Below are 16,761 nucleotides of genomic sequence, written 5' to 3'. Positions count from 1 at the left end.
GTATTGTGTGTCTCATATGGTTGCACTCAGATGGTAATTGGAGTTGGAAAAGCTGGGAGCAGGAGGAGCTGAGGACTCTCTTTTCCTTCAAGGGCCTGTCCATGTGGACCCTCTGAGTAGGCTACTTTGGGCTTCCTTACAGCATGGTGGCCTCAAGACGGTTGGATTGCTTACAAGGCAGCTCAGAGCAAGTGTTCCAGCTAACAAAGTAGAAGCTGTAACACCTTTTATGACCTAGTCTTGAAAGTCATGCAGTGTCATTGCTGCTGCATTAGATTACAAATGAGTCACCAGTCTCTTCAAATTCAAGGCAAAGAGACTTCATATCTCACTGAGGGAGTGGTAAGTTTCTAGCAAAGCAGTGGAGCTGGAAATGTGGTCATTTTTTGAAAATATGATTTGCCTTGATGAATGAGACACAACATCTTTTCCAAAAAGGCTTGTACTCTAGTGGATAGAACCACTATTCTTAAGCTGTGCATTGAGGCATCCCAGGTCACCGTGGCAAATTCACAAGGTAGCTGTGGGATACTTTATATGTTTGAGGGCAACACTGACAGTGACATCTGTCAGACACCATGTGAATCACTACTATTAAGTAGTTTGGACTGACTGACTTAATAAATGGAACTGTTAGGTGTTTCTCTGATCCTAGTTATGCCATGAAAAAATTATAAAGACACTTAAAAATTACAGAGGCAGAGAAAGTTTAGGAACCTCTGGGATAAAAAGACCTAGACATCCAGCTACAGTCTTAGCAGGCTCATAACTGACATATGTAGGGTCTGGGGCATGATACAAAGGAAATTACTAGCTTGTTCCTCTCTTTTCCCATTACACCATAGGAGCTCCAGCTTTCTATCCAGGCTCAGTACCTCGTCCTCCCCACTGCGGCAACAGCTTCTCTTTGGCCCTAGGAGTGAGCATACCAATGGCAAGTCAGCTCTCTAGAAGATGGACCATGGTAAGAGGCCCAAGAAACAGATTCAGTGTAGATTTAAGTAGGGAATTCTGGAGTCCCAGGCAAGTGATCTAGGAAAGGACACCTGGGCTCTGGATGAATGTGCCCCCTTTGGCCTCACAGAACTCCAGCCCATTTGGAGGGGTGTGGTGGAGGACCTTCTAAAATATAGAAGCCTGGGCAAGGCTTGGTTTCAGAGAAGTACTGAGACTCAGCACAGAACCCAACATATAACTGGTCCTTAGTATATATATGATGCATAATTAATCCCGGGCACATTCTGATAAGCGTAATGACAGGGGCAAATATTGGCCACTGTGTAGACTGAAGAAAACAACCGTTAATTCTGACTAGGTATCTGACTAGGGAAGGCTTCCATATGTGTTACCTTTAAGGATGAGGGATCGAAGAAGTAGAGGGAAGTGGGAAAAGGCAGGGATTAATGAAGCTTCTACAGGCAAGCATCAGAAGAAAATCTAAAACTGTGCTCCTGCTCAGGGGTGAATCTGGGCTTAATGTCTTCCCATAGCATATAAAATTTGAGGGCCCTCCTTTTTTTTTTTTTCTTTAAAAAAAAAACACACAAAATTAGATACAAAAAACACAACAAATTGCAAGTTTATGAAAGCTCATAAAGCCACAAATACAAAAAAAAAATCTAGAAAGAGCAATTTTAAAATTAACTATATGCCCCAACTCTATACTACTTAAAAAAAATACTGTTTTGGCTTTGCTTCTTTACCAAATATCAATTTTATGTTCTGCAGAGAAAATAGAAAGATAATTTAGTCTTTATTGAATATCTTTTAAAAATATTACTTAGTTTACAAAATTTTAGCACCATCATTGTTAGTAATGTCATGTAAGTTTTTACAACTGTTGAGAAATTGGGAAAACCTCTTGTCATGCTGTTGAACTGTGATAGACCTGCTCTTTATTTTTAATATAGTTAAGGGTTTGTTCCCTTCAAATCTAGAAATTCTGATAAATTTATGTCTTACACAATTATCATAAACTGTGAGAAATATGGACCTTTTATAATTGTACATATTGCTTTTTAAAACATATTCCTGACAAGAGAAAACCTGTTTTGAGATCTTGATGAGAACCAAATCCTCTGTTACAGTTTTACACACTTGATGATTGGGAGAACTTTCTACAGATTATCTTCTGGCTCCATACATTTCAACCTCATCCCTCCAGCACCACACGCTGTCAGGGCTGAGCTATGGAGGAATGAATGTCTGTGTCAGGAGACCGAGAGAGATGACACAGTGGGCGGTAAGGGAATTCTTAGAATCCATTTGCATGGGGATAGTGGGCAATTACTTTCACAGGAGTGTCTGAACCATACACATACATGGCAGTGTCCTAAAACTGTATGTATCCCCAAGTGAATCAACCACCCCTTAATCATATCCTCAAAAGGCATATGGGGACCCCTACCCTGGGTCTTAAAACAAGAAGATAGGCGTGGGGAGGTCTTGGCTGAGCTCTCTGGCTAGTTTGAGAAGTCAGACTAGCTGTTGGTGCATGTGGATGCTCTGGGCTGAAGTCCACTCTCTGCCCCAAGTTCTCCACATGTCTTCTGGGGAACCAGCAGCATTGTGATGAGGCCAAGGCTGTGGATGTCCCCTACATGGACGTCGAGGCTCTGAAGAAACTCAACAAGAATAAAGAACTGGTTGAGAAGCTGGCCAAGGAGTATGATGCCTTTTTGGCTTCAGAGCAGATCCCAAGAATCCTGGGCCCAGGTCTGAATAAGGCTGGTAAGTTCCTTTCCTTGCTGACCCACAATGAGAATATGGTGGCCAAAGCTGAAGTGAAGTCCACGATCAAGTTCCAGATGAAGAAGGTGCTGTGTCTGGCAGTGGCTGTTGGTCATGTGAAGATGAGAGATGATGAGCTTGGGTACAACATCCACTTTGCTGTCAATTTCCTGGTGTCGTTGCTCAAGAAAAATTGGCAAAACGTCCAGGCTTTGTACATTAAGAGCACCATGGGCAAGCCCCAGCACCTGTACTAAGGCACAGCGTAATAAACCAACTGCCACCATAAAAAAAAAAAAAAAAAAAAAAAAAAAAAAAAAAAAAAAGGCATATGGCCACCCAGTGCCACCTAGTAGGAGGGGAAGCTGGAGCAGAAAGTGACAGTGGCCTTATCCAATTGCTATTAAAAAAAAAAATCATTGTGCACATTTTACAAAATCAAGAGCCCATGTGAACCCAATACTGTGGCCCTCCCAGGACCTTAGGAAGGGCCCATGCAAATTAGGTGCTTACAGCTTGAACTTCATTCACTTAAATCCACCTCTGCTCATCATTCTCTCTCTCTATTCATTAAAGGAGGGAAGCAGCCCAAACTGAGAAAGCATGTTCTGTGACAGGAAGGACACTGGACTGGAATCTGGAGGACACGAGCTTTGTCCCAGCTCTCCCAGCTCTGTCCCTTTGGGTCCCCTTTGGGATTTACTCTCGTTATCTGTTAAGTGGTGGCCCTTCCTCATCTGCAAAGGGAAGTGAGAAATTGGAATTTTGGTTCTGGGACCCTTTGTGGCCCCCTGGAAGGTAAATCCTATTAAATTATGCCAATTATGTACATTTTAATCCATATTGTTTCCATCAGTTAATACTGCCATTTCCATACTAATGTCATCATTTAAACAATGAGCAAGAACTTAAAAATAGTTTAACTCTATCATAGAGAGGTAGGTGGAGCAGAAAACACTCGTGAGAAGAGAGAATAAACATTTTATCATTCTGGATACCATCACTAAAAGTACACTGGAGCATTTTCCCCCTCAGTTTAAAAAAGTTTTTCTTTTCCAAAAAATTTGCAAAAGTCACACAAGCACCTTATAAAAACAATTCAAATGGAGAATTTTATATAGCAAAAGATGGAGGTTTCGTCTCCAAATTTTACTCCTGCCTGAGCAGAATTACTGCTTAGACAAGTGTGTAGCCTTCCAGAACTAGTCTATGCACACACAATGGGAGGGTGACATACTGAAATGTTGACAGAGGGTTTTTTCCCACTGTACTTCCTGGTGGTCCTGGCCTTTCACCCGTTCCATCAGCTAGCACTTTCTGCATTCACTGCCTCAGGGAAAAGATGACCCAACTGGATGCATTTAAAAAAGGAAGCCAATGACTTTTGGGTCTCAACATTTTGAGCCTTTGTGGGAATAGAAAATGACACGGAATAAAAAGAGATTTGGAAGAATACATGGTAAGTCAGAAGAAGCCTTCGAGCTTTCAAGACTAGATAAAAAAAGATATGAATTCTTGGGAGAAGACAGAGATTTAGAGAGGAAGAAAAGACATCTGGCAGCTTGCTTTGTTCTGATAATAAGAAAAAGGCCACATTTTGGTGAATGAATTACAATAAGGTGACTTGCTTAGCAAATCCTTCCCAGGGACAGTGGCTTAGGTGGCTGAAAACACCTTTGAACAAACACAAAAGCCCCTCTTTCTTCCAGCAGCCTTGGTCCCATGCCGAGGGCCTTGACTGTCTAGATTTCCTCCCCACCTGTACTCAGACAAGTACCTTTGTGCAGTGTTCAGACCTCACAACCACATATGACATCCTTTCTTATGGGTGCCTGGGAAGGAAAGTTCTCTGCCCTGGCTCCCCAACTCGGGTGAACTTGGTAGTGGAGAGGCAGGACAGAAGCAGGTTTAGCAAATCTGAAGGTAGAGAGGTTGTGCCTGCTGTTGTCCTGGTAGAGCCTCAGTCAGGGGTGCTGGCAAGGCCCCGGGAAATGCCACTAGGGTGTGTTTAGACCCATTGGACTCTAGACAGTCTCTCAGAATTTCCTACAGCCTAGCATGAATGGAATGACTCTTGGGAAGGGCATGGAAGTAGCTGAGAGAGATCCAGATCCGTGAAGGGGAGGATGCAGAAATGACTGGCATGATCCTAAGATGAGTGAGCAGATGAGGCGAGAATGGATCCTAGGATGCCAGTAGTGATAGAGGACAAAAATCAAGGACCAGATGTCTCCTTACCTGTATCTTGGCCCTAGATAACCCTTCCTGGAACTCAGCTGCAATAGCAGGAATTAATTTTCTATTAGCATAAAAATAAGGTTAAAACAGAAAATAAGTTCATTTTTTAAAAAAAGTTACATTTCTTGCATACCTGAGTTTGTAAATCGAGATTCATACATCCTTAGCATTGTAATGCTAATAAAAATTATATGTATACTTGACACTATATCTGGAAAAATCTTCTTAATGAGCATCTTCTTAATCAACCTCCTTAAAAAAATGACTTCCTAATATGGCTCAGTGGATGGTTTATCTAACCATTTGCTGGATGGTTAAGTTGTAGTATCAGTGTTTCACTCTTATGAATGTTGCAACAATATTTATCCTTTTGTGTAAATTATTGTTAGCACAGCCTTTTTGAACAATTTTTTTGTGTACCTAGATGCCAGGTATTGAGAGAATTACATTCCAGCTGGAAACACACACACACATGTACACACACACACACACTCATATCAATATGAGTAATCATGCGCTAAAATTCATGCTTAGTTTTTTTTTTTTTTAGCACCAACATCTTTTTATCAAATGAAATATTATTTTGTGGCGAGTCTGTATTTCAAAATTATGAAGTGGAAGCCCGCTGCATGGGTGGAGGTAGGAGGCTAGGATATCTGCTGCTCTGATCAACTGCACCTCAGCACCTCACCTGTTCCCCGCTCCTGCCTTGGAGTCAGTTGCAAGGTGTAGGTATGACACCTCATCCCTTCCCGTGCTCACAGGTCAGGACTACCACTGACAAGGTTTAGGATGCTGGTCTGGCAAAGACAGGTAGCTTAGGTGTCTCTTACGGCTTTTTTGACTCTGGCTTCTGTGACTGAATATCAGCTGTGGTGAGGTTAATCATGCTTTCTTTCATGTTTCCATAATGCTTAGCATATAATTCAATTATAGCCCTTACCACATTGTTCTTTCCTGAAAATACTGTTCCAGAAGAGGAACATTTATTTTAGCTTTAAAATCTGCAGAACTTACCCATAGAACTTGGCGAGTCCTAGTTTTCCCATGAAGGCCTTCTGAGTGAATGAATGAGTGAGTCACACACATTTGCACAATGACTAAAATGTAGTGCACATAAGCTCTTCTTCAAGTATAAAGATACTTTAAAAAAAGTACACATGTTCCTATTTTAGTCTCCCTTAGTCGTCTTTAGACTGACTATCTAGGTGTCTAACAGTTCCTGCTTTAGAATAGATTTATAGAAAAGGATTGGAATTGACCCAAATGTCTCACATCGTATTCTTGCAGCCACCTTCGGTCGATGACATAATGAGAGCAGCATATGTACCTAGAACAACCACTACTGTGTGTGAAGGATGGATTGGGTACATTTTAAACAAAAATGGAAATATGTCTGCTTTTTACATCTGAGAGTTAGGAGAACAAAGGGCTGCCCACTCCACCCAAACTCTCCATTTTGTTACCAGGATGCGTGGGGGGGAAGACCCCATAGAATGCAAATACACAAAACTAAGTAGAGTAGACAACACGTGGTAAATGCTCATTAAATAACTGAGGAATCAACCACATGAGGAAAATAGTTCTTTTTTTCTTACATGCTTTTATTTTGACATAATTTCAGACAGAAAAGTTGCAAGAAAATTTCAAAGGATTCTCTTATACCCTTCACCTAGAGTTTCAAAAAGATAAAAACTGAAACCTGTAGACAGGATGCCACTTACCCCTAATTATTTCAAGTGTATATCCCAAAATCAACGACATTATTTTAGATAACCAAGTGTAACCATCAAAATCAGGAAGGTAATGTTGGTACATAATGTTGATGCATAATATTTATATATAATATAAATTCAGATTTTCTGAATTGTCCAAGTAATTACGTTTATGAAAAACAAACAAGCAAAAAAAAAAAAAATAAAACAACACAACGGCAACAACAGCAACAACAACAACAACAACAAAAACTCTGAACAAACAAAAACCCCTACCAGATCTCACACTGCATTGAGTTTAGTCTCCTTTAACCTGGAACAATTATTCAATCTCGCTTCGTATTTTATGATACTGACATTTTTGAAGAGTGTGGTCAATTATAGTTTAGACTGTTCCTCAGTTTGAGTTTGTCAGACATTTCTTCATGATTAGATTCGGGGTATGCATTTTTGGCAGGAATTCCACAGGATTCATGCTGTGACCTTCTCAGGGCATCATGCCAGGAGGTATGTAGTGCTGATATGCACCATTACTGGTAATATTTGATCATTTGGTTAAATGTCTGCCAGATTACTCCACCAAAAAGTTACTACTTTTTTTTCATTGTAATTAATAAATTTCTTATGGGAGAAACTTTAAGATTATGTAGACATTTCTGTTACTCATCAAATTCACACATACAAGTTTAGCACCCATTAATGATTCTTGCCTAGGGGTGGGAGTTAATAGCTCAGCGGCAGAACCTGTATTCAGTAAGTATAAGGTCCTGGGTTCAATTCCCAGTACCTCCATTCAAAAAAAAAAAAAAAAAAAAGGAGATTTCTTGCCTGAATCAGTTATTTCAGTGATAGGTGCTAATGGTGATTTCCCAAGCCCATTATTTCTTCTGTGTTTATTGGTTTGTTTTGTACTGTAAGGAAGAACTTTCTCTTCATATGTATGTATGAATAACACATGGATTCTGATTTTATTCAATGGGTTATAATAAGTTAATACCATTATTATTTTGATGCTCAAATTTCCATGGTTAGACTAGTGGGAAGCCTTTCATGCTGATTTCTTTGACCTTTTGATATGTCTCCATCAGTCTTTGAGCACTTCCTTATTTCCTCCACAAAAAAATGATTTTCCAGACTCAAATTATCCTTTTCCTTCTCCAGACTTACTATGTTTTGTAAGTGGAGAACAGGTGTCACTGCTTCTTGGCCTTCTCAGTAGGCAGAGCTAGGAAAAGCCACAGGGATCATTTAGACCTTCCTCCTTTGCACATTTGTAACTCTTCATTGTCATTGTGGAATCAGGCTCCCGCTGATTACCGTATATTTACTTATTTGCTAAATCCTACAATATACAGAAAATAGTTTCAGGCCTATATGTCTATGAGAAAAAAAAACCCCTATTAATTGGATTTCAATAGTTGTTAACACTTCTTGTCTTTACCCTGAAGGTATATAGTCCAGCTGTTCCACTGAAAATTTACTGGAGTTAAGTTTTCTCCCCTGTCCCCCAATTTGGTTGATTTGTTTGTTTCTGTTTGTATCCCTGTCCCCCATCCTTGTTTTCTTGAGTATATGAGGCATTCACATGGTTCTACAAGTCAGGGTTGTATAAAAGGTGGTGTAATTTCCCACCATTCCTTTTATGCTTTTCACCAATCTCATTCATTTCTATTTTATCCTGTGTATCTTTATGTACAGATGAGTAGATATATCTCATTTTCTAAATATCTCTTCTTACTTACACAAAAGTGATGTACTGTAGATACGCTTTTTTTTTTTTTCCATTTAACAGCGTATCCTGGAGAGAGCTCCATATTAGTTCCAGAGGGATCTTACTCATTCTTTCTTACAGCTGCCTAGTGCTCCATTGTGTGGATGCACCGTAGTTTATTCAACTCCTCTCCTACAAATGGGCATTGAGGCTGTTCCCGATATTTAAAAATTATAAACAACACTGTTATGAATAATCTGAATCATACTGTACAGATATATTTTTCGAGGTGTATTTGCAGGGTAAATTCCTGAAAGTGGTACTACTGGGTCAAAACATAGACACATATATAGATTTGTTAGCTATTGCAAATCCTTGTCCATAAAGGTTTTGTGCATACCCACTGGCAATGTATGAGAGTGCCTGTTTAAAATTTTTGCCATATGATAGATGAGAAATATCATCTCACTGTAATTTTAATTTGCATTTAACTTATTATGAATGAAGTTGATTATATTTTAATATGTTTATGGACCATTTGTATATCTCTTTTTGATGAATTGTCTATATTTTCCAGGGACCATAGTTAGTTGTCCCATGGAATAAATGGAGTAAGTAGAATAAATATGGTTACTTTTAAACACTTTTTGAGAGAGTGACCAGCTCTATATTCAGAGGACTATAGGTTTCCTCATCTGTAATCCAGTGTCTACCGTTGACAAAGCTACCTAAGCTGTCTCAGAGAGACGGAATCTCCCTTGGTTGAAAGGATATCAAAAGCAGGAAGTTCTGTAATAGCGAGAGACACTGTTGTGATGTTTGCAGTTGAGTTTGGGAAGTCGGGGAAGAAAGAATGAAAGTAAGAGCTGGTTTTTCCACTTATTTGGGTGGTTGAATTAGCTGACCTTTAAAAGCTCTTCCACCCTGAGTTTTATGATTCCATGAATCATCCCTCTGACTCAGGCCAAGCTAGTGATGGAATGGCTGGGGAGGTGTAGGGGTCAGAGGTGAGCTGGAGATGTGCTAAGTGGGTGAGAAAAAGGGGAAGAGGGGAGCGAGTTTAAATGAGAGTACAGAGTTAGAAAATAATTTATTTTTTCTTCTTTCAAAGCCTGGTGTCAGAAGGAGGAGAAAAGCTGTCCATTGGTGGAAAGGAATGAGTGGATAGGGAATGGCAAGGTAGGGGGCCGTGAAAGTGTGGTTGTGGTGGGGGATGGATTCAGGGAGCTTGACAGGATTTTAAGGATTAGTAAGATGACAAGAGCATCATCAGCCACTTTTCCAACAGGGAGAACAAAGCAGTTATGGGGGTGCAAAATTCTTTAGAGTGATTTTTCCTTCTAATTCCATCTCCTTGGTACTTACATATATTTAAAAAATACTGTGGATAAACAATCTAATGTAAAGCCTATCGAATTTTCTGAGCAGAAACAAATTCACTGCATTTTGGAAAACTGTTTTCAGATTTTAAGGCCATACTTAGAGGAGAGCCATAAAGGGAGAGGTGAGAAGCTTCTATAGATCAAGGTATTTATAAGGAGAGATTGAAAGTATATTGAAGCAACTCAATGTTATTTAGCTATTCAATTGTAGGAGATACCTTCCTTCAGTTGACCAAGGAGAGGTTGAGTTTGCAAATCATTGTATATAAAAGTGGACATGATATTTTCATTTTTTCTTAAAGAAATATTCAAAACAATGACATACAAAGGAGAAGTGAGCCTGGAGAATGGCATTGGTGACTATGGCACTGTGGTGACTTAAAGTGGGTATATAATTGTTGCCTGTTATAGCAACGATGATGATGATGATGGTGGTGGTGATCATACAAAGACTCACTGGAAAGCTTGAGCTTCTTTTTTGCTGATATGATGGAATCTTTCTGTCACCACAGGGGTGAAAAAAAAATCTGAGAGTGAAAATTCATGTGCAAGCGGCACCAATGGAGCATAAATAAGGCAATAATACTTCCCTTTATACGACCTCCTTGGTTCCCTTACCCTTCTGTGTTGGTTTCACTTTGCTCAGCTTCTGAATGACTGAGCTGCAGAAGATAAGTCCTTGGTGCTCTTTGATCGGTGCTTTCATGCTTGTCTCCCTCTCTTCCTGTCAGAATGTGCTTTCAGGACTTTCTTTACATTAGAGGTATATGTGTCCAATACATTTAACATGCTAATTACCTCGCGGGTATTTATAAGAGCAGAAGACAAAGGAATAAACCATTGATTGTAGACTCTAAGTCACCAACTAATGGGAACATTTTTTGTGGGGGAGGGGGGAGGAATCTTAAAAAATTCTCCTTAACTCATACCACTTTATCCATCCATTTATTTCTCAAATATTTATTGGGTACATAATAGGTGCATTGCAAGTTGTGTCCCCTGGAAGCATATGGAGTCCAAGATATTTATTAGGGATCAACACCTTTGAAAAGAAGGGGGCAGAAGCAGAACTGGGCCAAGGGAGAAGTCAAACTGCAAAGCAGAGCTGACAAGATCTCAGCCAGTTTGGCAGGGAGCTCTGGAGTCAGACTGCCCTTCACTGTTGTCTCAAACTAGCTCAGGCTGTTATCCTCCAGCACGCCTCTCCTCCACCTGCTTGGTTGCTGGATGCAGCTTTTGAAAAAGGGCATGATTTCAGGTGAGACCATTATTTATCTACAGCTGAGGCCAACCTTGGTGGAGCTGACAACTGGAGGCTAACCACTCTCCCAGCAAGCCTTTCCTTGAAGGGGCATCTGGGTGGAACATCTCTGTGTCTATCTCGGGGTGCCAGACCTGGCTAAGTGCAGGGAACAAGTAGATAAAGAAGACACAGTCTCTTTGCTCAAGGAGAAGTAGTTCCATCTGATCTATCAATGGTTACCTCTGACTACATTTTTTTCTTAATAATTCTTGATTGCCCAAGGGGCTAGATGAGGGGCTTCACTGCTCATGGGCAAACAGTGATTGTGTGTTGAAAACAGCTCAGACAGACCTGGGTTCGCCTATGGGGAAGTCGCTTTTCCTGAGTCTTCATTTATGATGAGTATCGTATCATAGCATCCTTTAGAGACAGTTGTAGTATCAGACAAGGTATTTATAAACTTCCCAGCAAAGAGTTCTAATACTTCATAAGTGCTCAACAAGTGGCAGCTGTTATTAACTACCCTCCTCATCCTCACTGGATTCATGGCCAACACCATCAGCCCTCTCTGTATATCCGTCATGGTGGGCTTGAGTTATCTTTTCCATCCTTCATTTTGATGATGACTTATCTTCTCAAATATGTCTGGGTCCTCACTTCCTATTATTTCAAAGCTCTTTACCTCTCTGATTCTTGTGCGTTGACTTCTGTTCATTTTACACGCCCTGCTCATAATATGTCCTTGCTGTCTTTAAGCTTTACAACTTAAACTCCTCGGCTACAGCTCATGTCTAGGAGCTTGCACATTTTAGCTCAGGAGACATTCTTACATATTGAAACAACCTATATTTTCATAATTTTCTCTAGGATGACTAGAAAAGAACAGCAAATGTTCACTGACACACATCCCATCAGGAAGCTGTCTTCATCTTTATTCTCCTTTGTTCCCTCTTTGTACACCTCTGCCGGGGACCCCGCACCACTAGCTGGCTCTCTCTGTCAGGCGATGCTTTGGGAAGATTGAGGCTCTTCGCTTACCTTCAGGTTCTGAGCACCATGCTGTCACAGACCTTAGATGTCAATTTCCTAAGACCTTCTTTTAAAATGAGGACAGGACCCTATATTGCAAGCCTCAGAGCAGATATGAGAATCCATAGGTCCAGCAAGTGTTCTCAAAGCAGCTGCTCAGCAGAATCCCCCCTTAACCTGGGAAAGAGAAAGGGAAATGATTCCAGTTTTTGGCTCACAAGGGGGTTTGATTGGATCTGGGATGGACATGTTTTAAACACGTGAATAATTCCTGGTTGTGTGTCTTCTCCTTAAAACAGGACCAGTGACTTCAGAGGGCTGTGGGGTTTTTCCTTTGTTCAGGTTCTGGGTCGTGGTGCTCTTTGCTGACAGTTTAATGTATATTCAGAAAAATTCAGTTTGGCTTGGGCCAATTCCAAACCACAGACCTCCTTTGCATTCCTGCCCTCTCTGCTGTGTCCTCTGTGAGATTTGTAGAGGAGGATGAGACAGAAGAAAAAAAAAGATTTCATATTTATGAATCATAATGATAAATTTTCCAGGTTGGGAAGTTCATCTTTAAGTCAAAAGATAGATCCTAAAGACCATATAAGTGAGAAATTACAGATTATCCCAGGTGTTTCTGAATAATGCAGTTTAGGCTTACATAACTTCCTCTGAATAACTCAACAGGTTTCAAATGGGGTATCCTTTCAAATTAATAGTTGTTTGGGACTTTTTTTTTCTTTAGTTCTTGGATTCATAGGTTCAGCAAACTTATCATTTTCATTGTTTTTTGAAGTCCAGACACTGCTTTTGCTCATTAATTTGCCAATAAATTGGTTTATATTATTAAACGGTTACTAAGAATATAAATACTACTTTGTAGTTCTCCAAAGCCATAGAATTTTAACTTACTCTTTCACACTTTCTAAACAATAAAGAGATCATTGCACACTTTCTCCCTGTTACCCTTTCACAGGGATGGCATGGTGATTCAGGAATGATCTGTCCCAGCGCTCATGGAGTTTAAAGGCTAGAGGGAAATCAAACTTTGAACCAGCAATTATGTACCAGGAAGACATCACCTCTGTAAGTACTGAATGCTGTTGTTTACTAACATTACAATTGAACACCAGGTAAGGATAGTTAGAAGCAGTCAAAGAGACAAATGTGCATAAGAATACTTCAATCTGTGTTGGATATAGTGGTGATTGCTTGGCAACCCTTGCTTAAGACGGTTGGAGAATAAAAGTGAAAATTCTCACAAAGAGAGCGCTTGTTTTCAAATTTGCAGTTTTTTCCTTTCTCAAAAGAAACCTAAATAATGGCCTTTAGGATTTGGTTCAGAGCATAACTATTTAATCTGGTTGTTCCTGGAATGGCCTGGGGGGAGGGGAGGTTCACAGTGGGCAGGGAGAGAATGTTGGCCTGGCTTCATTTTTACTTGCACAGATTCAAAACACTGACTTCTTTTCAGAGATCTTGAAGATATTTTATTTGAAAATATAAATTAATAAGTAAGAACAATGGAAACTTCAAGGAAAGAGACTATATCTGAATATCAAGAAGCCCATATCAGTCAGATCTGCTAGCCTCTGGAATAGCATGTCTCAGGAAGAGAAACCCTGTTGCTTGATATCATTTCAAACTGGACTGACTAATCTGATAGTAAAACAGAAGAAATCATAGCTTGCAACAAGAAAAGAATAGATAAAAAGACTTAGTAAAGATTTTCCCCTTCTACACTTTTTGCCATGGTTTTCATACTTGACCATCACCAGCATAGAAAAGATAATCATTTCCTACTTTATTAGGTTTTTGTTGGATATATATTCTCATAAACACATAGCATAATAATAAAAAGCAAGAAATTTTGAAGTCATTACATAAAAGTAAAATTACAGTGAGGCCTATACTTGCTCTGCACACACGGAATAAATATTCCCCAGAATAAAAGAGACTATTGGGTGAGTTTTCAGTTTGCTCTAATTCCAGAAGCTCATGGTGGATATACTGCATTAGGGTCCTCTTTTGCTTTCATAATAGATAGAAACACTCAAATATGGCACCACAGCATCAAATGTAAGATCGTAGGTGGACTTGTCTGCCATCCTTGTACTCCCATCCATCCTAAGCCCTTGGAATCATTTCTGAAATTCAGTCCAGGGTGCAAATGTCAGATTTACTTCATTGTCCACCTCCAGAATACAATGGTTTCAACTTTTTAACAGTTTAGATTTATTATTAATTATAGAATGACTATAGGAAGATATTTGCTTCTATATAGTAAATGCTGAATAAAAATAATTTCATTTTTACTGGAAGAAAAAAAGATGAACCTGACAAATATCTGGACAATATGTATCTGAAGTATGTTTCATTAGCATAAGGGACTTTTTATACTTTAAACAAATTAGAAAGGATCCAGTCTTTCCAGTGAATCAAGAGATAGCTCTGCAGTGTCCAGACCAGGGTGTGGACTACAGAAGACCAGGTCAGTTGGCCAAGTTCTAGAAACAGAGACAGGTAGGGAGCTCTGAGGCAGGGAACAACTGGGCACTTGAGCAGGAATGGTCAACCAGGTCCTATAGGCAGAAGTCAGCATGCCCAGATTCTGGGAGACTAGTAGATCAGGAGACACTCAAGGTGAGCAGTGAAAAGACAGAAGCGATTTGTTCTCAGTCTCCTTTTGAACTCCTGCTATGTGGGTGGGCTGGGGCTTGCAGGTGTCTGTAACCAGAAGAGAAGGGCCTTGCTAAGATCAGCTTTCAGTTTTCTGTTATCCTCATTCCTTGTCTCAAGCTATTCAGCAATATTGCATCTTTAATGGGTAAGCTCTGGGGCAGGTGGCTATTTGTAAGGCTACTAATTAGATAAAGGGACTGATTTGCACCAGGATGCAGATAATGCATGGAATTGTGCCAAGACCCACAGCTCGGGAGTTTATGACCCCCAGCTACCATGGCGACCATGTCTATTCAGTCAGAAGAGCCTTTTTGTTGTGGCATAGGAAGCAGCACACAGGGCAGAGCATCAGCCTCTGTGTGGTTTGAAACTGACAACTGAAAATGGAAGGGAAGAGACAAGTAGGCAAGAGGACATTAGATTTACACCCAGATGGGTAGATTATTCTGTGGGTTCCCTGCCACTTGCTTATTAGAAAAAGCAGGGCCTTTCCCTGAGGATAACTGTCTGATAAGCCTGAGATCTGGAAGGAAACATGTGTTTGTGGATGTTTTCTTCTTGCACTGTCTTCACACTTCACAACCCTAATCTCTATGCCTTTGATTTCTTATTCTTATCTTTATTTTTTCCAAATGTTTTGTTGTATTCACTAAGCAGGCCATATTGTAAGCTGCAAGCTCATAACTCCAGAAAAAAAAAAATCTGAGATCTATTTTCTGGTTTTAATATGTGTAATATAATCATATAATTAGTACTGAAAGAGGCAATCAAGATAGATGGTCACAGGCCCAGTTTCGTTGGGACTGTCTTGTTGTCCTGGTGTAACAATTAATAGCTCTCTTTTTACCCTCAAAAGCAAACTGGTTGGGGGCAATGATTATCCTACTTAGAGATATGTTATCCAACTCATCATTTTGTAGACAAAGAGAGACTCGAACACCAAGCTGGGGAAACAGAAGTCTTGGAAATGGAGAGAACTATAATAATGGGGGAAAATAAGGGTAGGTGAAATGAAGGACTATTGTATCTAGGCTCGACTGGGAAGGAAATAAATCTAAAAAAAGGCTAAAAGATGGGGAAAAGCAGGAAAGGGAGGGATCAGGCACAGGAACGGAGAAAGAACAGCCAGATTAAGAGTCATGGAAATATTTTACCTTAGCCTTAATTTTTCAACTTGGCTAGATGATTGTATATTTTTTTCAATAAAAGTGATTTCTATATATTGCAATAATTTATTTGAATGCCATTCTTACTATATTTTAACAAATAATATCACTATTCACTATAAAAGGAAAAGAGTGGTGAAGAGAACTGAAAGGATAAGAAGTTGTGGTCAAAGACTGGGATATTGAGTTTATGATTTCAAAGGTGAAGCTTTAATAGTGTGGCCTGGGGTTGTGGAAGCTTCAGCAGGAAACAAATAACCCTGTAAGGATGAACTGGAGAGAGTCTAATAAAGGGAATATTTACAGAGGTGTGAGCAGGTAAAACAAACAAACAAACAAACAAACAAACAAACAAACAAACAAACCCAATAAGGGACAGTGATACATCAAAGAACCAGCAGTGACAGAAAGCCAAGCCATTTTCATACCTAGGCCTGAGGAACCAAGAAGAGGAAGTGGTGTTATTGAACTCTGGCTAGTGTTGTAGCCATGGGAGAGGTGCTGTTCCTAGGAGCTCTGGCCATAGCTAGATGAATGCACCTATTGGCAAAACTTTGGCTAGAAAAGGATGTATGAAGATAGGATCACTGTCTCCTTCTACCCTTGGATCTTCTGCCAGGGCCTCCTGGTGGTTAAATTTAAACAGGAGGCAGAAAGAAGCAGAGAAGCTCAGAAGATGGATCTGACAGGCATGAAGATAATCAACACTTTAAGGTACTGTGAAAATAGAGAGTTGCAGCAATTGTCTATAGATATTGGCTTTACCCAGGATCACAGTGAGATGGGGGGCTGGGGAAAAGATGTAATATTCTCTCCCAGAAGTTTATATATACTCAATGTCATTCTGCAGAACTATAATATATGATAACTGATTCTTAGA

The 16,761-nt window shown here is 39.9% G+C and overlaps 1 protein-coding gene and 1 long non-coding RNA gene across 4 annotated transcripts in view; both read left to right on the top strand.

Annotated features, from left to right (window-relative positions):
- The window catches only part of LOC116665380, a 162,721-nt gene that overhangs the window by 16,345 nt on the left and 129,615 nt on the right, over positions 1-16,761 (top strand). For both annotated transcript variants that reach the window (XR_004321973.1, XR_004321974.1), the window contains exons 2-3: positions 846-964; positions 13,010-13,119. This is a non-coding gene — a long non-coding RNA (uncharacterized LOC116665380). The remainder of the gene's footprint in view (positions 1-845; positions 965-13,009; positions 13,120-16,761) is intronic.
- LOC102510952 (60S ribosomal protein L10a) lies at positions 2,258-9,749 on the top strand. 2 transcript variants are annotated; one of them, XM_032484826.1, is made up of 2 exons: positions 2,258-2,730; positions 9,506-9,749. In XM_032484826.1, the coding sequence occupies exons 1-2, from the start codon at positions 2,601-2,603 to the stop codon at positions 9,718-9,720; spliced, it is 345 nt and encodes a 114-aa protein (XP_032340717.1). In that variant the 5' UTR covers positions 2,258-2,600; the 3' UTR covers positions 9,721-9,749. The 2 variants fall into 2 exon arrangements, with proteins under 2 accessions (XP_032340717.1, XP_014418847.1); XM_014563361.2 differs by lacking the exon at positions 9,506-9,749 and having other exon boundaries at positions 2,258-3,056.

The sequence above is a fragment of the Camelus ferus genome, chromosome 8, assembly GCF_009834535.1.
Source record: "Camelus ferus isolate YT-003-E chromosome 8, BCGSAC_Cfer_1.0, whole genome shotgun sequence".
NCBI classification, from domain to species: Eukaryota; Metazoa; Chordata; class Mammalia; order Artiodactyla; family Camelidae; genus Camelus; species Camelus ferus.
This window is presented reverse-complemented; position numbering and strand designations above follow the sequence as displayed.